The sequence below is a fragment of the Ursus americanus genome, chromosome 25 (genome assembly GCF_024610735.1).
Source record: "Ursus americanus isolate L20-20 chromosome 25, mUrsAme1.1.p, whole genome shotgun sequence".
In the NCBI taxonomy this organism is placed as follows: Eukaryota; Metazoa; Chordata; class Mammalia; order Carnivora; family Ursidae; genus Ursus; species Ursus americanus.
In genome coordinates this window covers 44,188,142-44,210,703 of record NC_142151.1, presented here as the reverse complement: position 1 = coordinate 44,210,703, position 22,562 = coordinate 44,188,142, and the positions used below count along the sequence as shown (strand labels likewise).

The following is a 22,562-nucleotide window of genomic DNA, read 5'->3' as shown; positions in this document are numbered from 1 at the left end:
GGAAGAAAAATAAGTAAAGCCCAAGGAATACTCAGAAAGGAAGGACTATAGCAGAAAAGTAAGGCAGGACCAAGACTAAGAAGAATAATGGGGCCATGGTCCTCCTCTAAAATCCCACTGAAAACCTAGTTTCTTCCTTCTGAAAGGTTTTCCAGATTAACTCCAACTCAATTTATGTTCTATACATTCACTTTCAAACTTAAGTTGCTCGGAAATTTAATTATTTCATATATATATTTTGTGTCTTTCTATTCTATCCATTACTATTTCTCTTTTCCCCAGGCTCCTCCTCACCTGTATGCGTGCGTTTGTGTCTCTGTAGCTCATCCGAACGTGTAAAGCGTTTCCCACAGTATGACCAGGTACACATGAATGGCCTCTCGCCTGTATGCCAGCGCAAGTGTGCCCGTAGGTGCGAGGTCTTGCCATATACTTTGCCACAGCCTTGGATGTGGCAAATGTGCTGTTTCTTTTTGCCAGGATCCCCAGAGCCCCTGAAAATAAGAACACAACTATTCATCATGCATTCTAGAGACAAAAATTAAAGAACCCCAGTGTCAGCAGTTATTACCTGACCCATTTGAAACTAACCCAAATTTTTATTTTAAAAAAAGGCTTCTCTTGGGGCACCTGGCTGGCTCAGTCAGTAGAGCATACAACTCTTGATGATGGGGTCATGAGTTCAAGACTCATGTGGGGGGTAGAGAAGGAAGGAAGGAAGGAAGGAAGGAAGGAAGGAAGGAAGGAAGGAAGGAAGGAAAAGAAAGAAAGAAAAGAAAGAAAGGAGGAAGGGAGGGAGGGAAGAAGGAAAGACTTCTCTTTAGTATCAAAAGACAAATCTTTAAGGGTGCCTGGGTGGCTCAGTTGGTAAAGCATCTAACTCTTTTTTTTTTTTTTTTTAAGATTTTATTTATTTATTTGACAGAGAGAGAGACAGCCAGCGAGAGAGGGAACACAAGCAGGGGGAGTGGGAGAGGAAGAAGCAGGCTCATAGCGGAGGAGCCTGATGTGGGGCTCGATCCCACAACGCCGGGATCACGCCCTGAGCCGAAGGCAGATGCTTAACCGCTGTGCCACCCAGGCGCCCCAAAGCATCTAACTCTTGATTTAGATTCTGGTCATGATCTTGGGGTTGTAAGATTAAGTCCCATGCTGGACCCTGCACTCAGCGTGGAGTCTGCTTGAAATTCTCCCTCTTCCTCTGCCCCTACTCCGCTCACATTCTCTAAATAAGTAAATAAAATGAAATAAAAAGATAAATCTTGAGTTGATTCTGATTCCTAATACCCCAAATTCAAGTTTTAAGTTTCTTCTCTACTGGATATTTACTCTTTCCTGTTTTTCTATTGCTTAATCATTCTGATGTTTGATGTATGAAGAGATAATTGCTCTCATAATGACTTGTGAAGTCTGTGAGGCATTTTCTTATATTTTCCACAAAATTTAAATCTCAGTACAAGCATTTTCCATGGGAACTGTGAATATGGTGCTATTTTTGGCTGGGAACTTACTTACAGAGCAAAAGGTCTCTCCATGTAAACACCTGGTGGAGAACTTTAAAGAAAACGTAATAGTTTACTACTACGAACTCATTTCCTAAAATAAAGGTCAAGAGCCAAATGGTTAAGATTAGAAGCTGAAAAGCTGCAGCACTATCAGGGACTTCAGAGTAGAGGAAGATGGGCTGGATAAAAGTTATAACAGGGGAATAAAAATCCTAACTCAAGCTATGAAAAAAAAAAAATACACACATATATATATATATAATTTCCTATATGAAGCAGTTCCTAAGCTCCTCTCAGGAATCAGTTCTGAAAGGTTTCTACCAAACCAGTCTGTTCCATGTGTGATCTATTAGTGGGCATTGGGGAGATTTCCAAGACGGACTTTTCTTGGGTTTAACAACAGAAGGAAAAAAACCATAACAGAAATGAAATCACACTTAGGTGAAAACCAGTTTCCTTTGAAAATTTAAGTTTTGTAAGAGGGAAACTCTATTGCACTCAGTGTTTTTTTGTTTTGTTTTAAGATTTTATTATTTTTAAGTAATCTCTACACCAACATGGGGCTCAAACTCACAACTCCAAGATCAGGAGTCACGCCCTCCACTGACCAAGCCAGTCAGTGCCCCCTCGGTGCTTCTGATTCAGATTTTTCCTGTAATGTAGGGTTAACCTATAAAGAACTCAAATTATATTTAGTTTTGGTACTCTTCTTATTTTTGTATCTTTGTACTTATTTTTGTTGGGACAAAACTTTTAACAGATTTTTTTTTCCAAAGGCATTAAAAAATCTGTTATGACTTGCTATTCTCTTTCAAAAGCAGTTAGATGAAGAATAAGAATATAACTTGGAACTCTCCAGAGATGATACTGAATTAAACTGAATATTCTACTAATAAGAAAAATTTGCTAGAACTTTGTTCTGTAGGGCACGTTAGATTTCACGATGGAAGAATTTTCTATCTGGAGTAAGCATTTCTGTATATTTTGAGGGAAAATAAGACTCCATAAACCCTTATGATTCTCACACAGCCACTGTAAAAAATCATTACAGTAGGTATGTTTCTTTTTCTTTGAAAGACTATTTTATAAGCAACCTTGTTAAAACCATCTAAAACAGACATATGGTAACAATCATTTGACCAGTTGGCTCCATGTGATTACCTTATCTCTGGAGAAGGCAGGCACCTATTAAGACCCAAGGTCTTAGAGTAGATGAAAGGATCAGAGCTGGAACCAAAATCATATAATATAACCCAATGAAATGTACTGTACTATCTCTAGTCCCCCTGCAACACTGCCAAGTCTTAAATGTTAAAAAGTTAACCCTCTTCTGATTACCTCCAAATCCATTAATTTTTCTCCTTTATACTCTTAAGAGACTGGCTTCACTGGGTCAACTTACCTTCCTTCACTATCTTTACAGTAGGGGCAGGTGCATGCTTCCCGCCGGGTCCTCCGACCAGCTTGGGGCTGGGGATCTGGGCTGTTTTCCCCTTCTTCTCCACCTGCTGTGTCATCATGTATTCCATCACCACCAGCCCCATGGAGGCCAAGCTGAGCTCCATGATCACCTTAAATTAAGAGAGTGAAAGGGTCAACGTGGGAAGTAGAAGAGATCGTCAAGCTGTGGTCATTTCAGTGACACTTTACAACACCATTTCTTCACAGCTTTGAAACCACATTTACTGATACTGCCATCCGTTCTTGAGGTCTCAAGAATCAGTTTGTATTTGAAAATACAAAGAGCTAGAAAATATATAAAAACATGATCAATCTCATTTAAATTTTATTTTTTTTGACGGGAGGAAGGGGCAGAGGGAGCAAGAGAATCTTAAGCAAGCTCCACGCCAAGCGTACAGCCCGATATAGAACTCAATCTCCCAGCCCTGAGATTATGATCTGAGTCAAAATCAAGAGTCAATGTTTAACTGACTAAGTTACCTGGGCACCTCTAATTGTTTTTTTTTAAGATTTTCTTTTTAAGGGGTGCCTGGGTGGCACAGTCGTTAAGCGTCTGCCTTCAGCTCAGGGCGTGATCCCAGCGTTATGGGATCGAGCCCCACATCAGGCTCCTCCGCTATGAGCCTGCTTCTTCCTCTCCCACTCCTCCTGCTTGTGTTCCCTCTCTCGCTGTCTGTCTCTATCTCTGTCAAATAAATAAATAAAATCTTAAAAAAAAAAAAAGATTTTCTTTTTAAGTAATCGCTACACCCAATGTGGGGCTCAAACTTATAACCCTGAGATCAAGAGTCACATGCTTTACCAACTGAGCCAGCCAGGAGCCCCATTCTCATTTAATTTTTCAAATGAAACTCTAGGGGCGCCTGGATGGCTCAGTCAGTTGTGCATCTGCCTTCGGCTCTGGTAATGATCCTGGGGTCCTGGAATCGAACCCCATGTTAGTCTCCCTGCTCAGCGGGGAGTCTGCTTCTCCCTCTCCCTCTGCCTGCCACTCCCCCTGCTCGTGCGTGTGCTCTCTCTCAAATAAATAAATAAAATCCTTTTTTTTTTTTTTTAAGATTTTATTTATTTATTTGACAGAGAGACAGCCAGCCGGATAGGGAACACAAGCAGGGGGAGTGGGAGAGGAAGAAGCAGGCTCATAGTGGAAGAACCTGATGTGGGGCTCGATCCCGTAACGCCGGGATTATGCCCTGAGCCAAAGGCAGACGCTTAACGACTGTGTCACCCAGGCGCCCCGATAAATAAAATCCTTAAAAAATAAAAATAAAATAAAATGCAACTCTAGGTGGACTTCTGTAATTTTTCACCTATCAGATCACAAGAAGTTAAAACAAACAAAAAACACGAAAAGTCTAAACTCTAATAATGCATAGCATTAGCAAGGACATGGGGAACATGCATTTTTTTTTAAAGTATTTTATTTATTTGACAGAGAGAGCGCGAGCACAAGTAGGGGAAGCAGCAGGCAGAGGGAGAGGGAGAGGGAGAAGCAGGCTCCCCGCCCCGCCAACCTGAGCAGGGAGCCTGATGCGGAGCTCGATCCCAGGACCCTGAGATCGTGACCTGAGCCAAAGGCAGATGCTTAACGACTGAGCCACCCAGGTGCCCCAACAGGCATTTTTTTAAAAAAAGATTTTATTCATTCATTTGTCAGAGAGAGAGAGCATATAAGCAGGGGAAGTGGCAGACAGAGGGGAGAAGCAGGCTCCTCATTGAGCAAGGAGCCCGATGCGGGACCCAATCCCAGGACCCCAGGATCAGGACCTGAGCCAAAGGCGGATGCTTAACCAGGTGTCCCAGGAAATAGGCATTTACATATATAGGTAGTGATAAATCAGTACAACATTTTGAAGTCCAATTTGGCAATATTAAAAATTTAGGGGCTATTGGCTGGCTCGGTTGGTGGAGCATGTGACTCTTGATCTCAAGGTTTTGAGTTCAAGTCCCATGTTGGGCACAGAGCTTACTTAAAAAAAAATTACATTTAAAAAAATTTAAATGTGTATCTTCAAAGTAATTCCACTTTGAATCAGCAACGTCCTATGGATATACTCACGAGTATACAAAAATATATGACAGTAATATTTTCTATAGCTTTAAAACAACAAAAAACTAGAAAATCAAATGGTACACATCAGAGTAGTTAAGTAAATTATGATAAACTTATGCAATTGAACACTATGTACCCATGAAAAAGAATGAGATATAGTTATGTCCTGTTACAGAAGATGGTCACGACCCAGTATATTGATTTTATGAAACACTAACGCGTCACACTTAACATTTTCAAACACTTCACTAGGCCAATGGACAAAAGTAATGTTTCAAAGGAAGAGGTAACATATCCTCCAAGTTTTCAAAGCATCAACAAACAATAAGTATTCACCTATGAAAGCACCCTGTAACAAAGTTAATGACTCTATCCATACTTCAGATTTCTATAAATGGAGATTTTAAATTGGCCTGCTTTGTTTTTATCTGTTGTATAAACAAACAAACAACATCTACAAATCTCAGCTCTTGGTTTTACTTCTGTACCTAATCTCTACTATTTTCAGTGCATCAACATACTTTTGAGTTACTATGCCTAATAATAAGCTCTCCTCGTGATTTCCTTCTCACTCTACCACTTTTTTTTTTTTTTTTAAGATTTTATTTATTTATCAGAGAGAGAGAGCATGAGCACACAAACAGGGGGAATGGCAGGCAGGGGGAGAAGTAGACTTCCCGCTGAGCAAGGAGCCTGATGCAGGACTTGATCCCAGGACCCTGGAATCATGACTGAGCCGAAGGCAGATGCTTAACGGACTGAGCCACCCAGGTGTCCTTAAGATTTTATGGGGGGGGGGGTGGCAGAGGAAGAGGGAGAGAGAGTCTTAAGCAGATTCCCTGCTGAGCGTGGAAGCCCAACGTAGAGTTCAATCTCAGGACCCTGAGATCACGAACCAAGTGGAAACCACAAGTGCAATGTTTAATGGACTGCATCACCCAGGTGCCCCTCACTCTACCATTTCTAAACACCAACCTATGGAATTAAAATAAACTGGAATGTTCTGAGATTTTCATGATATTGGCAGAGCTAAACTGGAAGGACTGGAGTACAGAGCTAAGAACAGTTTCTGGAGTAGGACTGATGTAGATATGAGTCCCTGCACAGCCATTTAATTAGCTTTCTGACAGTGAGCCAGTAAAACTTCTCTAGTTATCAGTTTCTCCCTTAGCAAAAACTGGGATGAAATATTACCAATCTCATAAAGTTATTGTGAAAAATGAAATAATACTGTAAGGTGCTTAGCATGGTATCTGTCACAACATTTAACACACTGTAGCCAATATTTATCAGGAAATTATCTTGTGGGCAAACCATAGTGAGAAATCATGGAATAAGATATACACTGCGGGGCTCCTGGGTGGCTGAGTCAAATAAGTGTCTGCCTTCTGCTCAGGTCATGATCCTAGGACCCGGGATCGAGTCCTGCATCAGGCTCTCTGCTCAGCAGGGAGCCTGCTTCTCCCTCTGACTGATGCTTGTGCTTTCTCTCCCTGCTTGTGCTCTTGCACTCTCTCTCACATACAAATAAATAAAATCTTAAAAAAAAAAAAAAAGAAAAAGATATACACTGCTATCTTATTTAATCAATCTGCCTTAAAAACTGTATGTGAAACTGAGTGGTAGCTCCCCATAATGGGGATAGATAATTTCTCCTCTTGAAATAGGCCCCAAAAGCTCAGCAGGTAAGACAGAATGCTGTTCAATATCATCAGTCGTTACCTATCAAAAATTAACTTCCGAAAAGAAATTTATGAAACTGTCGATCCAACTATCTACAATAGGTCTTCAGAAACACAGTAAGCAAAACTGTGGTCCATACAAGCAAATCATCTTTGATCTACTTTCCAAATTAACCTTACTCCATTAAAATCAGAGAGGCAATTCATTAAAACCCAAAGGTCTCCCCTGTTGCAATCAACTGGGAAGAAGCAAACTTTTCTCCATTTTATTGAAACACAAGTGTGACATTCAGAACATGGCATGAGTCAGTAAAAAGGGAAACAAATTAGGATGCTGTAAAACCGTATCTCTAAGCCTCTTTCAAATTCTTACAAAATGCAGTCAAAACTAATATCCTCCCTTGATCGCTATGATTTCAAAGGATTTTTTTTAATATGAAAACTGGAAATGGGGTTAAATGAGTTTCATTTAACAAAAAGAGGGATGAAATGCCAAAAAAGCATCAACATCAGACCAGAATCTGTTTCCAGCCTCTTTTAATAACAGTTTTAGAAAAAGAACAGTTTTATCTTAAAATGTGGCATTGGTTAAGCAATGAAATAAATTAAAGATTTTCCTTTCCATGATGAAAATAACAAGTAAACCAAAGGCACAGTTTAATGACAGTCTCGCCCAGCCCAGTGGTTGCCTCAAGCATCAGTTATTGAAATAGCTATGGTAGTTAACACACTTTTTCAGTTTCTTCAAAGTGAAGAAGTGTGCTGAAGTCATGAACTTTTAAGAAGACCACCATGATAAGTCAAATACCCTATTCTTCTCTGAGAAAAAACTTGGGCAATACTAAAATAAGATGAAATAAGAAACTCAATAATTTTCAAAAGGGTAGTTCCCATACACTTCTCTATTCATCTGGTCTCTGGAATGATTTTGAGAACACTGTGTTCTTTAATTCAGTAAGTATTAATACAGTATGACTGATTTTCAAAACTATACCTATATTAAGCACATACTGAGTTTTCTGAACATGTTTCATTTTACACAACAGATTTAATCCAAAGAATTGTATCTCAGTCCAGAAAGTGTTTTTGTATTCAGCCACATTCAAACAGCATACTGGTAACAAATAATTTAAGCCTTAGGAACATCAGGTATCCAGAATACAGCCCTAAATCAAGAAATAAAACAGAAATAGGTAATTCATAATACATTGCCCTTTATTTTTCAGAATAATAATAATTTTATTAATCTGGCTTCCCAATCCAAGTGAATCAGAGGTAGCAAATCAGAGAAAAAGGAACAGAAAGATTATACTTTTAATGGCAGAAAAGCTGACAACTGCAAGGGATAAAACGTAATACCAAAAAATACATATAGAGAACCTCCAAATTCATCCCTACCTAACATAAGAGACAAAATAAATGCTGGATTCTATCAATTACTAGTTTTTAAAACAGTTTCCTAGAATCCTCGAAGACTGACTAATAAGGACTCTTCCTTTTAAAAATCAAGTTTGCTGGGGTGCCTGGCTGGCTCAATCAGGAGAGCATACAACTCTTGATCTCAGGGTCGTGGGTGTGAGCCCCACACTGGGTTCAGAGATTACTTAAATTTTTTTAAAAATCAAGTTTATTAAGATGTAATTTACACACAGTAAAAATTCACCCTTTTAGTAAGTTTAGACCAGGGTTTTCTTTTTCTTTCTTTTTTTTTTTTTTTAAGATTTTTTATTTATTCGACAGAGAGAGACACAGTGAGAGGGAACACAAGCAGGGGGAGTAGGAGAGGGAGAAGCAGGCTTCCCGCCAAGCAGGGAGCCCGATGTGAGGCTTGATCCCAGGACCCTGGGGTCATGACCTGAGCCGAAGGCAGATGCTTAACGACTGAGCCACCCAGGTGCCCTAGACCAGGGTTTTCAACCAGGTCCACTGTGCTTCCCAGGAGACGTCTGACAATATATGAAGACATTTTGATTGTCACGTCTAGCGTCTACTATTGCTAAACATTCTACAATGCACAAGACAACCTGCTCCTCCCCCCAAACGAAGAACTATCTGGTTCAAAATATCAATGTTGCTAAGGTTGAGAAATCATGGTTTAATGTATACAGTGAGTAATGTAACGTTTAATACAATCAAGATACAGACTATTTCTACCATCTCAAATAGTTCCCTTATACCCCTCCGCAGTCCTTTTTGCATCAATATGAACTCAGGATTTAAACTTATTTGATGTTTTAATCCATTGAGGTTATTGTTCTTACTGATGCTCAAACTATCTTACACTTGGTCACAGAAACTTATCAAGTTGACTCCTGCGTCCTTTGACAAAATATCCCACATTTACTATTAATTTCCTACTCTAGATCTAAAATCAGCTATTTCTTCAAGTATTCCTAATATCCCTAGTTTCTCTTAATGGAAATTAGTATTTAGATACCACAACCTGGTTCTCTAGTTATTTTAGTTATTTGAAGCTCTAGTAGATTCCATACCAAGTGACCATGTGAACACTATTTCTTCAATTCTTTTTTTTTTTTTTTAAAGATTTTACTTATTTATTTGACAGAGAGAGACAGCCAGCGAGAGAGGAAACACAAGCAGGGGGAGTGGGAGAGGAAGAAGGAGGCTCCCAGCGGAGCAGCCCGATGCGGGGCTGGATCCCAGGACCATGGGATCACACCCTGAGCCGAAGGCAGACGCTTAAAGACTGATATTTCTTCAATTCTTACATGTTAGTGCTAAACTGTCTATGGTAGGGGGTGCCCAGGTAGCTCAGTCGGTTAAGCAGCCAACTCTTTATTTTGGCTCTGGTCATGACCTCGGGACTGTGAGATCGAGACCTGCATCAGGCTCTGCGCTCAGTGGGGCGTCTGCTTGAGATTCTCTCTCCCTCTGCCCCACCCCCATTATCACTCTCTCTCAAATAAATCAATCTTTAATAAACTGTCTGTGGTTCTTATACTTAGGGGTCTATTTGTCTGGATATAAAATTCTTGGTTCATGTTTTATTTCCTTGATTTTCTTAAATGTTAATCCATTGCATTCTGACACTAAACATGCCATCAAAAAGTCTAGTGACATGGGGCACCTGGGTGGCTCAATCAGTTAAGCAGCCGACTCTTTGATTTCTGCTCAGGTCATGATCTCAGGGTCCTGGGACCCAGCTCCACGTCAGGCTCCGTGCTCAGCGGGGAGTCTGCTTCTCCTTCTCCCTCTGCCCCCCCAATCTCTCTAAAAAATAAATAAATCTTAAAAAAAAATAAGTCTAGTGACAATCGATTTTCCTTCCTTTTTAAGCCATTAGGTCTTTTTTTACTAGGACGCCCAAATGATTTTTTTTTTTGCCCTTAAAGTCCATCAGTTTTACTAAACAATGTCTCTGTGCTGGCCATTCTGAATCAATTTCCCCAGACACACTTTCACAAAGTTTTCCTTCTGTCCCATGGCTTTAGTTGTTTACTTCCTTGGGGATTTTGTTCATATGAATGCTAGTTTTTCTTTTTTTTCTTTTTTTTTTAAGATTTTATTTGTAAGACAGAGAGAGAAAGAGAGCGCACAAGCAGGGGGAGCGGCAGGCAGAGGGAGAAGCAGACTCCCCGCGGAGCAGGCAGCTTGATGCTGGACTCGATCCCAGGACCCTGGGATCATGACCTGAGCCGAAGGCAGCCACCCACGTGCCCCTCTTTGCCCACTATTATAACATTTTTTTCTCAATCTCTTTTACCTCTTTTTTTGATTTTTTAAAAACTTCTTTCTACACCTCATTAAAAAATTAATTTTGTTTTACTTTTTATCGTGTCATGACCTGTTGCTCTTCTTCATTTATGTGTTCCTTTTATTTTCACCTTTATTTCTGAAATAAATTTTTTCTCTTATTTCTAATTTTTTTCTGAGGTTTGTCACTTCTCTTTTCAAATTTTCCTTTTCACCAATCACCTCATTTCTGAGATTCTTCTAAGTTGAATTAATTAACTAAATAATTAAGTAAGTAGGCTCCACGCCCAACGTGGGGCTTGAACTCACAACCGCATGATCAAAGGCCACGTGCCCTACCAACTGAGCCGGCCAGATGCCCTGATTTCTAATTTGAATTTATTTTTTATTTTTTATTTTTATTTTTTTAAAGGGAAAGGGGATGTCTCTTCCCTTATTTTTTTTTTTTTTTTAAGATTTTATTTATCCATTTGACAGAGAGAGAGACAGCCAGCGAGAGAGGGAACACAAGCAGGGGGAGTGGGAAAGGAAGAAGCAGGCTCCCAGCGGAGGAGCCTGATGTGGGGCTCGATCCCATAACGCCGGGATCACGCCCTGAGCCGAAGGCAGAGGCCTAACGACTGAGCCACCCAGGCGCCCCTGCATTTATTTTTTTTAAAGATTTATTTCTTTGGGGGCGCCTGGGTGGCACAGCGGTTAAGCGTCTGCCTTCGGCTCAGGGCGTGATCCCGGCGTGATGGGATCGAGCCCCACATCAGGCTCCTCCGCTATGAGCCTGCTTCTTCGTCTCCCACTCCCCCTGCTTGTGTTCCCTCTCTCGCTGGCTGTCTCTACCTCTGTCGAATAAATAAATAAAATCTTTAAAAAAAAATAAAAAATAAAAAATAAAGATTGATTTCTTTGAGAAAGAGAGAGAGCGAGCGAGTGTGGGGTGGGGGGGGGAGAGGAAGAGAGAATCTCCAGCAGACTCCCTACTGAGCAAAGAACCCTCCACAGGGCTTGATCGCACGACCCTGAGATCACAACCTGAGCCCAATTCAAGAGTCAGACACCCAACCAACTGAGCCATCTGACACCCCTCTAATGTGAATTTAAAGTATTTTATTTTGGGGCACCTGGGTGGCTCAGTTGTTAAGCATCTGCCTTCGGCTCAAGTCATGAACCCAGGGTGGTCCTGGGTTCTCCCTGCTTCTCCCTCTCCCACTCCCCCTGTTTGTGTTCCCTCTCTCACTGTGTCTCTCTCTGTCAAATAAATAAAATCTTTACCAAAAAAAAAAAAAAAAAAGTTTTATTTTGGGACGCCTGGCAGGCTCAGTTGGAAGAGCATGCGACTCTTGATCTCAGGGTCTGAGTGAGTTGGAGCCCCAAAACCAGGTATAGAGATTACTTTTTTAAATTAAATAAATAAATAAAATAATTATTTAGATGGAACCCTCGTTCTCTATTTTTGGTTGTTTCAGTGGTATATGTATGCATGTGCATTAGGCTATGGTGCTCAGCAGCAGACACTACTACTTGTTCCGTTTTCATTCTCTTCCTCTTCCTTCCTAGAAGTCACTGGCTAACACAGTGCCAGATTGCAAATATTCCCCTTCCCAGATACTCTTGCAGATAAGAAGTAGCCAAGTGACAGGGTCTTGGCCAATCAGCTGTAAAAGAAAACTGCTGTTAGGTAAGGCTTTCAGGAAAACTCTTTAAATGAGAAACGACTAAGCTTGCTTCCTCCTTTATCAAACGCTTCACCTTTCCCTCCTTTATCCTGTCTGGAAAGAAGTCACAATGCCCAAAGGTAGTGCAGCTGCCTTACAAGCATGGCAACTGTCCCACACTAAGGCAGAGTAAACACAGCCAGGATTCCTACTGTTACCTTGAGCTGCCACATGAACTTTGGACTACCTTCAGACTTCATGTTATATAAAAACAGTAAGTACCCACATAACTGGTTAAGTCACTGAAACAGGTTTTATAGGTATATATAGCTAAATATACATTCCCTGGGGTGCCTGGGTAGCTCAGTTGGTTAAGCGTCTGCCTTTGGCTCAGGTCATCATCCTGGGGTCCTGGGATCCACCCCTGCATCAGGCTCCCTGCTCAGCAAGGTGCCTGCTTCTCCCTCTCCCTCTGCCCCTCCCACTGCTTGTGCTCTCTCTCTGTCAGATAAATATATAAAATCTTTAAAATAAACAAATAAATAAATATGCATTCCCCAACTACAAAAAAAAGAGAAATTATTATTTTTTAAAGACTGATTTATTTATTTGAGAGAGAGAAAGAGTGCATGTATGTGGGGGGAGGGGGAAGATCTCAAGCAGGCTCCACACCCAGAGCACAGCCTGACACAACCCTGAGATCATGACCTGAGTCAAAATCAAGAGTCGGATGCTCAAATGACTAAGGCACCCAGGCGCCCTGAAATTATTTATTTTTTTTAAAGTAAATCATGACTATGCTGGGCCTATCAGTTTTTCTTAACTATACAGTCTATACATACCTCAGTATATCCTACCAGTATTTTGTGTCACTATTTTTTGTGTGTCAAATTGCTAAGAGCCTTTAATTTTTTTTTTGTCCAGCTCCCAGAACTGTTAAGTGAATAAGCATCTAACAAAAAATTTGAATACTTTTATATTAAATTAGTCCACACAAGAATAAAGAACAGATACCAGAAACTTACTTCCTCCTGTTCCAGAACATAAGCCCTTGTTAATTCATTAGTAATTTGTGCTTGATACAAATCCATATAACCTTGCTTCTAAACTGAATTTTTCCACATTAAATCTTTCCTGATTATAGAGTTATTACAGAATATTACACACATACACACAACTTAGAGGCTTTATATAAATTTCCTTTAGGGCTTATCCCTATAGTGTCTTATACCATGTGGACACCCTGAAGTACGCTATAGAAATGTTCATCGATTATTTACTTTTACTTAGGTACTATAGTACTTACTATAGGTACTTAGGTACTATACTAAGCTCTGAGGAGTCAAAGAAATAGTACTTGCTGTTGAAGAGCTTGTAGTTCCCTAGAGAAGAGAAAAACAGGTAATTTCAAAATAATGAGATAAATGTTATAGTAAAAGCCATTCCAAAGATGTTCTGGTATTGAAAGGGGTAATTTCCCCAGTCTGGAATTTCAGAGAAAGCTTACTTCCTAGAGGAGCTAACATTTTGGCCAAACTTTAAAGAAGAATGCATAGGAATTAGCCAGGTGAAACATGTCGGCAAGGGAAGGTGTTCCAAGCAGAGGGAACATTAGAAGAGTGAAGGAATGTAGAGGAGTAGAACATGGTATGTAGGATGACAGCCGAGTAAAGGGAGAAGATGGATGTGGAGAAATGAACTTTAAAACATGATATCATCAGATCCAGGACAGACATTCAAATGACTGACTTTTTGAAATGTGATGGTAGAGACAACATAAAGAGATAAACACTTTCGTACAACTCCCAGTAGCATGAGTGCACAAAAGTGTATAGCAGGGAATCAGAATGGTGTGTATGTAAGGCAATGTGGCACAATACAGATCAAACCTTTAAAATGTGACTAATCTTGGGGTGCCTGGCTGGCGCATGCAACTCTTGATCTCAGAGTCCTGAGTTCAAGCCCCACACCAAGTGTGGAGCCTACTTAAAAAAACAAAACAGGTGCCTGGGTGGCACAGTCAGTAAGCGTATGACTCTTGGTTTTAGCTCAGGTTGTGATCTCAGGATCGTGAGATGGGGCCCCGAGTCGGGCTCCGTGCTCAGTGCAGAGTCTGCTTAAGAATCTCTCTCCCTGGGGCGTCTGGGTGGCGCAGTCGTTAAGCGTCTGCCTTCGGCTCAGGGCGTGATCCCGGCCTTCCGGGATTGAGACCCACATCAGGCTCCTCCACTGGGAGCCTGCTTCTTCCTCTCCCACTCCCCCTGCTTGTGTTCTCTCTCTAGCTGGCTGTCTCTCTCTAATAAATAAATAAATCTTAAAAAAAAAAAAAAAAAAAGAATCTCTCTCTCCCTGGACGCTAAGGAGGACAAGTGATATAATGAGCACTGCGTATTATATAAGTCTGATGAATCACTGACCTCTACCTCTGAAACCAATAATACATTATATGTTAATTAACTGAACTTAAATTTTTAAAAAAATGGAAAAAAAAAAAAAAGAATGTCTCTCTTCCTCTGCCCCTTCCACTCATGTTCTTGCTCTCTAAAATAAATAAATCTTAAAAAAAAAAAAAAAGTGACTAATCTTTTAACCCAGTAAGTATATGTCCAGGAATAAGGACACGTGCCAGATACTATATTAAGCTCTGGGGATAGTCAGAAAGAATCCTGGCCATTATAGAGGCTCTATCTTACTGGGAAGATATAACATTAAATCAACTATAATATCTGCCTTATAATTTATAAAATAAAGCACTAATACCATGCTCTGATAAAAGAAGTGTAAGAGTTGGAAGGAGGAGTATTAGAAAAAAGAAAAGTAGAATATTCTGGACTACTCCATTTGATAATGGTGAAAGATAATAAAGGCCTAAACTAGGGCTGTGAGCATGTGATTCTTGACCTCGGGTCAAGGGTCACGAGTTCAACCCCCACACTGGGTGTGGAGCCCACTTACCAACGAAAACAAAACAAAACAAAAACCAAAAATCAAGTAGGGCTGTGGTTCCAATGAAGAGAGGCATGAATAAAAAATATTTAGGAGTAAAAAGTCAGAATTTAATGGCCGAATACAGGCAACTTCAAAGTTTCTGGGACATAAATGAAACAGCAAGACTGCCAGGAATATGAACAAAAGAGAAGCAATAAATACAGGCATCTCCCCTTATCTGCAGATTCTCTTTCTGTGGTTTCAGTTACTCACAGTCAATCACAGTCAGAGGCAGATGATCCTCCCGACATTATTGTGAGAAGGTCAACTACAGCCTAACACTATGTCACAATGCCTACATCATTCACTTTACTTCATCTTGTCATGTAGACATTTTGTCATCTTACATCATCACAGAAAGGGGGAATATGGTAAAATAAGATATATTTTTTTACAATAAGATATTGTGACAGAGACCACATTCGTATAACTTCATTATGATATATTATTGTAACTGCTCTTTTTTATTATTAGTTATTGTTGTTAACCTCTTATACTGCCTAATTTATAAATTAAACTTTACCACAGATTTGCATGTATAGGAAAAAAATAGTATACTTGCGGTTTGGGTACTGCCGACAGTTTCAGACAACCGCTGGAGGATGAACGTAGCCCCAGCAGATAAGGTGAAACTACTGTATTTTTAAGATCTTTCAAAGATACAAAGCAACCCATTAAAATTGAATCTAACCCAGTAGCTCCACTCCTAGGTATATAACAAAGAGAAATAAAAACATATGTCCATACAAAAACTTGTACACAATTGTTTATAACAGCATTACTCATAACGCCAAAAGTAAAAACAAGCCAAGTGTGTATTCAACTTGATGGATGGATAAACAAAATGTGGTATATCTATATAATGAAATACTATCTGGCAATGAAAAAGAATGCTACAACATAGATGAACCTTGCAAACATGCTAACTGAAAGAAGCCAGTCACAAAAGACCACATATTGTTTGATTCCATTTATGTGAAATGACCAGAATCGGCAAATCTATAGAGACTGCAAGTAGTGGTTGCCCTGGACTGGAAATGGAAGTGAGAATATGGAAGGACAGCTAATGGGCCACATGGTGTTTCTTTTGTGGGTAATGAAAATGTTCTCAAGTTAGATTGTGGTGGTAGTTGCACAACTATGTGAATATACAGAAATCTACCAACTGTACATTTTAAATGGGTGAACTGTATGGTATAGGCGTTATAGCTCAATTAGGATGTTTTATTTTATTTTTTTTTTTTAAAGATTTTATTTATTTATTCAACAGAGACAGAGACAGCCAGTGAGAGAGGGAACACAAGCAGGGGGAGTGGGAGAAGAAGAAGCAGGCTCATAGCAGAGGAGCCTGATGTGGGGCTCGATCCCTTAACGCCGGGATCACGCCCTGAGCCGAAGACAGACGCTTAACCGCTGTGCCACCCAGGCGCCCCTAGGATGTTTTAAAAAGCAAACTATAGTTCAAAACATTCCTTTTTAAAAAAGGAAGAGGAGGAGGAAAAAAGAGAAAATGTTCAAAGGGGAAAACTGAAAAAAGAAACAACCTATACCGCACAGGGGATGGACGGACACCACAGAAGGAAGGAAGAAGAAAAATACTTATTTTATTAATTTTAATTCAACAAATCTATTGCACATCTGTTGTGTTCCACACACTGTTATGTGCTAAACTGTAGTGAGCCAAAACGTAGTACGATAACACACAAGACAGAAAATAGTAGCTCCAGTTGCCTTTTTTGTTCTAGCTGGCAGGAGACTCAGAGACCACTCTTACGTTCAAAATAACTTTAGATACCTCTGCCCTGACAGTTAAAAAATAATTCTGGGCAGATAAAGTTCAATGTTTACAAAAATGTCTAGAAAGAAAGCCTGGCAAGAAATTAAAAAACACTAACACTGATTTCTTTAAATGATCGGTTGCCTTCTTCATATTATCCCCTGAAAAATAAAGCATGAAAAGAAAGGGAGGGGAGTTAAACACACACACACACACACACACACACACTTAAATGTGAAGAAAAGAAGGGGCGCCTAACTGGCTCAGTCGGTAGAGATCACTTTAAAAATTACTTAATTAGTTAAAGAAAAGAAAATTATTATTAAACTTTGAAAAGGCATTTCTACATGATTTTAAAATTCATTAAAGAAATCACAAGGGGCGCCTGGGTAGCGCAGTCGTTAAAGCGTCTGCCTCCCGCTCAGGGCGTGATCCCGGCGTTCCGGGATCGAGTCCCACATCGGGCTCCTCTGCTGGGAGCCTGCTTCTTCCTCTCTCACTCGCCTGCTGTGTTCCCTCTCTCGCTGGCTGTCTCTCTGTCACATAAATAAATAAAATCTTTAAAAAAAAAAAAAAAAAAAGAAATCACAAAAGATCAGTTCATTTGACACATAAAAATGAAAAAAAAACTTCTGTATTACAAAAAAGCAAATAAGAGCTTGAGCAAGTTATTTTCAACAAATTTTATTTTATTTATTTTTATTTTGGAGGAGGTGGGGGGTGGGGAGTGGCAGAGGGAGAGGGAGAGAAAGAATCTTAAGCAGGCTCCACACCCAGAGTGGAGCCCAATATAGGGCCTGATCCCATGATCCTGAGATCATGATCTGAGCTGAAATCAAGAGTTGGCCACTTAACCAACTGAGCGACCCAGGCGCCCCTCAACAAATTTTATTTATTTATTTTTATTTTTTATTTTTTTAAAGATTTTATTTATTTATACGACAGAGATAGAGACAGCCAGCGAGGAGGGAACACAAGCAGGGGGAGTGGGAGAGGAAGAAGCAGGCTCATAGCAGAGGAGCCTGATGTGGGGCTCGATCCCATAACGCCAGGATCACGCCCTGAGCCGAAGGCAGACGCTTAACCGCTGTGCCACCCAGGCGCCCCCCCTCAACAAATTTTAAAAACAATGCTTCTTTATTTAAAAAAATAGCCCTGGCAACTTCCTAAGAATATCATTGTGGTGCCAGTAGATGAATCAACTACTACAAATTGTAAACAAGCAGAAGGAAAAACTTCAACCTCACTAGTAGGCAAAAACTTTAGGGAAAGGTCAGAGTCTATAAAAATATTCCTAATTGAAAAAATCCAAACATGGAAAAAGTCATTTGAACAGACATCCAACAAATTACTTACAACAACAATATAAGAAATGGATTAAACTGCGAACAATGAGGAAACTGTTAAGTAACCTGATGGAATACCAGGCAGTCAGTAAAATTTATGGTTAACTGAAGTATAACAACTTGGAAAAAATGCTTATGCCATATTAGTGAACAAACCAAGGAACAAATTACATACATGCCAAGAATAAAGATATGCTTGAAAAATAAATACATTAAAATTTAAATAACGTAGAAGAAAACACACCAAAATTGCTGACTGTGCTGGGGAGTAGTTATTAGTTTTGTTTTTCTCCTTTCTGTTTCTCTTATTTTCTATAACATGATCATTTAACTTTTATCATTAAAAACACACACAGGGGTACCTGGGTGGCTCAGTTCGTTAAGTGTCTGCCTTCAGCTTGGGTCATGATCTCAGGGTCCGGGGCTCCCTGCTCAGTGGGGAGTCTGCTTCTCCCTCACGTCTGCCCCTCCCCCTGCTCCTGCTCTCTCTCAAACAAAGAAAATCTTAAAACAACAACAACAACACACACACAAAGCAAAAAAAAATAAATTTTAAAAAATCAGCCTATGCACCTCACCCTTTTATTATTAACAATGTTCTATAGATTTAACAACTGGTGTTCCACATCTCAGTAAATGGGTAGTTTTCAAGTATGGGGCAATCAACACAATGATGTCAAAGATTCTTACCAGTAGGTGTCGCCGTAACTAAGTGATAGGAGTTTAAAATTTAAAGTCCACCCTCCCAGCAAAGAGGTTTAGAAGAATAAAAGGGAGAAAGGAAATCCCAAATTTTAAATGGGACCATTTGAAGAAGTGTAATTCAGATGTCTGTCAAAACCAGATTTTTTTTTCAGCTTTGGTAATGTTTCTTTACTAAAAACTCTAGTCTTATGTTATCCATCATGAATCCAAAGGTACAGATCTCCCTATTTTTCGCGTCCAAAAACTAAAGATCTCAAAATTTAATCATTATTAGTAACATACTGAAATTCTTCTAAATTCCAAGACTTTCACCTATTTCCACCTCTGTCAACATTCCATAGTGAAAACTGTTTTTTAAGACCGAGAAATGAATTAGAATTGTCATATCTTTTCCCCCAACTCTCACCATAGTGATAACTTCCTAGGGAAAGGGTCTTACTTTAACGTCCCTCCCAAACTAGCTATAATTACTTATTATTTTACTTATTATTATTATTCAGACTGGTATTATTTAAAATTCATCTATTTAAATACATAATATATACATTCCAGAGGAAAGCTGTGGGAGAGGGATATGAAGGTTAAGAGAATACAGTTATTTGGTTTATTAAGAGCAAGAAAGTGATAAACAGGAAATGATAAAATTAAAATTAATTTTGGACTTAATTCATGCCTCCACCATTTTCCTGAGTAAAGAAGAGATGGGCAGCTCTTTCTGCCCAAGGGTCCTGTCCCCATGCTTTAATAAAACCACCTTTTTTACACCAAGGAAACAAAGAAAGAGATGAATGTAACTTCTCCTCCCCTGTTGGTTTTATTTATTTTTTCCAAATTTTTAACTATTTATTTAAGTAATCTCTACACCCAATGCAGGGCTCGAACTCATGATCCCAATATCAAGAGGTGCATGCCCCTCCGACTGAGTCAGCAGGTGCCCCACCTTGTTTTTTTTCTTTTTTCCTTTTTTTTTTTTTTTAAGTAGCTCCACACCCTGCATGGAGCCCAACATAGAGCTTTAACTCACGACCCTGAGATCAAGACCTGAGTTAAGATCTGGGGCGCCTGGGTGGCTCAGTCAGTTAAGCATCTGCCTTTGGCTCAGGTCACGATCCCAGGTCACAATCCCAGGGTCTTGGGATTGAGCCCCGAATTGGGCTCCCTACTTGGTGGGGAGCCTGCTTCTCCATCTCCCTCTGTCTGCTGATCCCCCAGCTCGTGCTCTCTCTCTCTCTCTCTCTGTTGAATATAATAAATAAAATAAAACAAAATAAAGACCTGAACTAAGATCGAGTCGGACACTAACTAACTGGGCCACCCAGGCACCCCCAACCTTGTTGGTTTTCAAATCAGGTCCTTTTTTTAACTGACTTTTGGTCCATTCGTCTCCATTCACAGACATTTAAAAGTTACCAGGAGCTTCTGATGATTAAAATTAATCAGGATCATTAAATACATGGTAATGCACTAAAATGGTACTATTGGACAAACCTAGACTGAATCCTGATTTCACCACTTACTAACAGAGTAACCTCTCTGAGCCTTACTCTCATCAGCAAAAAAGGATATGATTACACTGGACTAATAAAACTAATATAAAGCATACCTTCAGCACTATACCTAACACACAGGAGGCACTCTATAAATCTCTGTATATTAGTAAAATAAAAGAGCTGAATGTGACTTTTAATGTTTTTTCCTTTTATCTATATATGCACTCTTACTACTCACAGTAGGTTATTTTGAACTTATCTAGGACAATTGTATCAAATTCAATCATCAATTATCTCTAAAACAGCACCAATAAAATACTGTAAAACAGAAAAATAAAATGCACAGTAATTTAATTATTTCGCTTCTAACCTCTGGATTTACCACTGAAAACTGAAAAAGAATAATCGTAGCAAAGCATTCAAATCATACTTGATTCCCATTAAAAATAGTTTGGAGTTGATTAATAATGCAGAAATAACCATTCTGAATACACAATACTGTCCTGAAAGGAGAAATAGTGCCGCTTAAGCTTCATGTTTTCAGAGAATTTTCTGGATAAAATATAGTAATGAGATGCTGTGTGATGATAAAACCATGAAAAAATGCTGAAGGGAAGTACAGATGATCACAGGGAAAATAAGCACTTTAAACTCAGGTATCCTAGAGAGTCTCTCACTAACAAGACCAGATTAATTTCTCTAGTAGGGCCTGAAGAAAAATGAATAGTAATACCATCTATCATGCTTTATGAATAAGATTTTTTAAAATATTTATAGTACTAGTAAGAGTAAGGAAACAAGGGATGCCTGGCTGGCTGAGTTGCAGGAGCATACGACTCCTGATATTGGGGTTATGAGTTTGAGCCCTCTCTGGGTGTAGAGATTAAATAAATATTTTTTTAAAAAAGAGTAATGGAAATCAAAAAGGAGGGGGAAACATCCAAAATCCTACCAACCCAACAAATTATTATCACTTTTTCATCTTCTCAATTAATATTCATATACACAAACTTTACCTTTTTATAATCATAATAGTTACATTATACATAAAAATCTGAACTAAAGAAGTAACTCTTCAAATCCACACCATTCTAAGATCCCTGAAGTAGCCAGATAAATAGCACTTACATGTTGGGTACCTTTTAATGATAGGCTTCTCAAAGTTTATGCATGAGTAATGCCCATAGTACAATTATATAATCTGATACACTATGGGCTAATATTTTAACCCCTCCCTAAGCATAAACTCTAAAGTCACTTTATAATGTGAGAACTAGACTTCCCCTTGTCTTAATTTATCTAAATTACTAGATAAGTACTAAAGGCAGTACTCTCATTTGCAAAAACACATCACATCTTTAAACTGCCAATGACAGTATCACAAAAGGATGTAAGACAAAAATGCTACTCTATGGGGATGCCTGGGTGGCTTCTTAGTCAGGTAAGCCTCCGACTCAGTTTTGGCTTAAATCACGATCTCAGGGTCATGGGACTGAGCCCCCCTGCAAAGGGTTCTGTGCTTAGCGGGGAGTCTGCTTGAGATTCTCTCCCTTTCCCTCTGCCCTTCTCCCCACTATCATGTGCTGTCTTTCTAAAAAATAAATAAGTCTTTTTAGAAAGAAAGAAATGCTACTCAATGATAATATACAGGTGCTCATCTAGGCATTTGCATACTCCTTTTCCTATACTAGTTTCCCTCAACTTCAGCTTAATATGGCAATGGATAATTCAGACATACTTTAGCTAATATATTTTAAATTTTATGTTCTCTGTGTTTTCAATATTTATTATGTAATGAATGAATCAGCAAACCAACTCCTAAGGACTTACTCTAAATAAATAATTTAAATGAGAAAACTGCATGCTCTATTATCTTCTATATTTAAAATAAAGGAAAATTTGAAACTACCAGAATATTTGACGAAAGAGAAATAAGAAATTGTGGCAAACGACTTGAAAGAATATTACATAGTAATTAAAAATCACCACTTTAAAAGTGAGATATAGGGGGCGCCTGGGTGGCACAGCGGTTAAGCGGCTGCCTTCGGCTCAGGGCATGATCCCGGCATTCTGGGATCGAGCCCCACATCGGGCTCCTCCGCTACGAGCCTGCTTCTTCCTCTCCCACTCCCCCTGCCTGTGTTTCCTCTCTCGCCGGCTGTCTCTATCTCTATCAAATAAATAAATAAAAT

The 22,562-nt window shown here is 39.4% G+C and overlaps 1 protein-coding gene across 1 annotated transcript in view; it reads right to left on the bottom strand.

Moving 5' to 3' along the window:
• SP1 (Sp1 transcription factor) overlaps nucleotides 1–22,562 on the bottom strand; it is a 43,396-nt gene that overhangs the window by 1,137 nt on the left and 19,697 nt on the right. The window contains exons 4-5 of the mRNA XM_045800934.2: nucleotides 2,908–3,076; nucleotides 295–494 (exon numbers count right to left, since the gene is read on the bottom strand). Of these exons, the coding sequence (XP_045656890.1) occupies nucleotides 295–494; nucleotides 2,908–3,076 (369 nt within the window). The remainder of the gene's footprint in view (nucleotides 1–294; nucleotides 495–2,907; nucleotides 3,077–22,562) is intronic.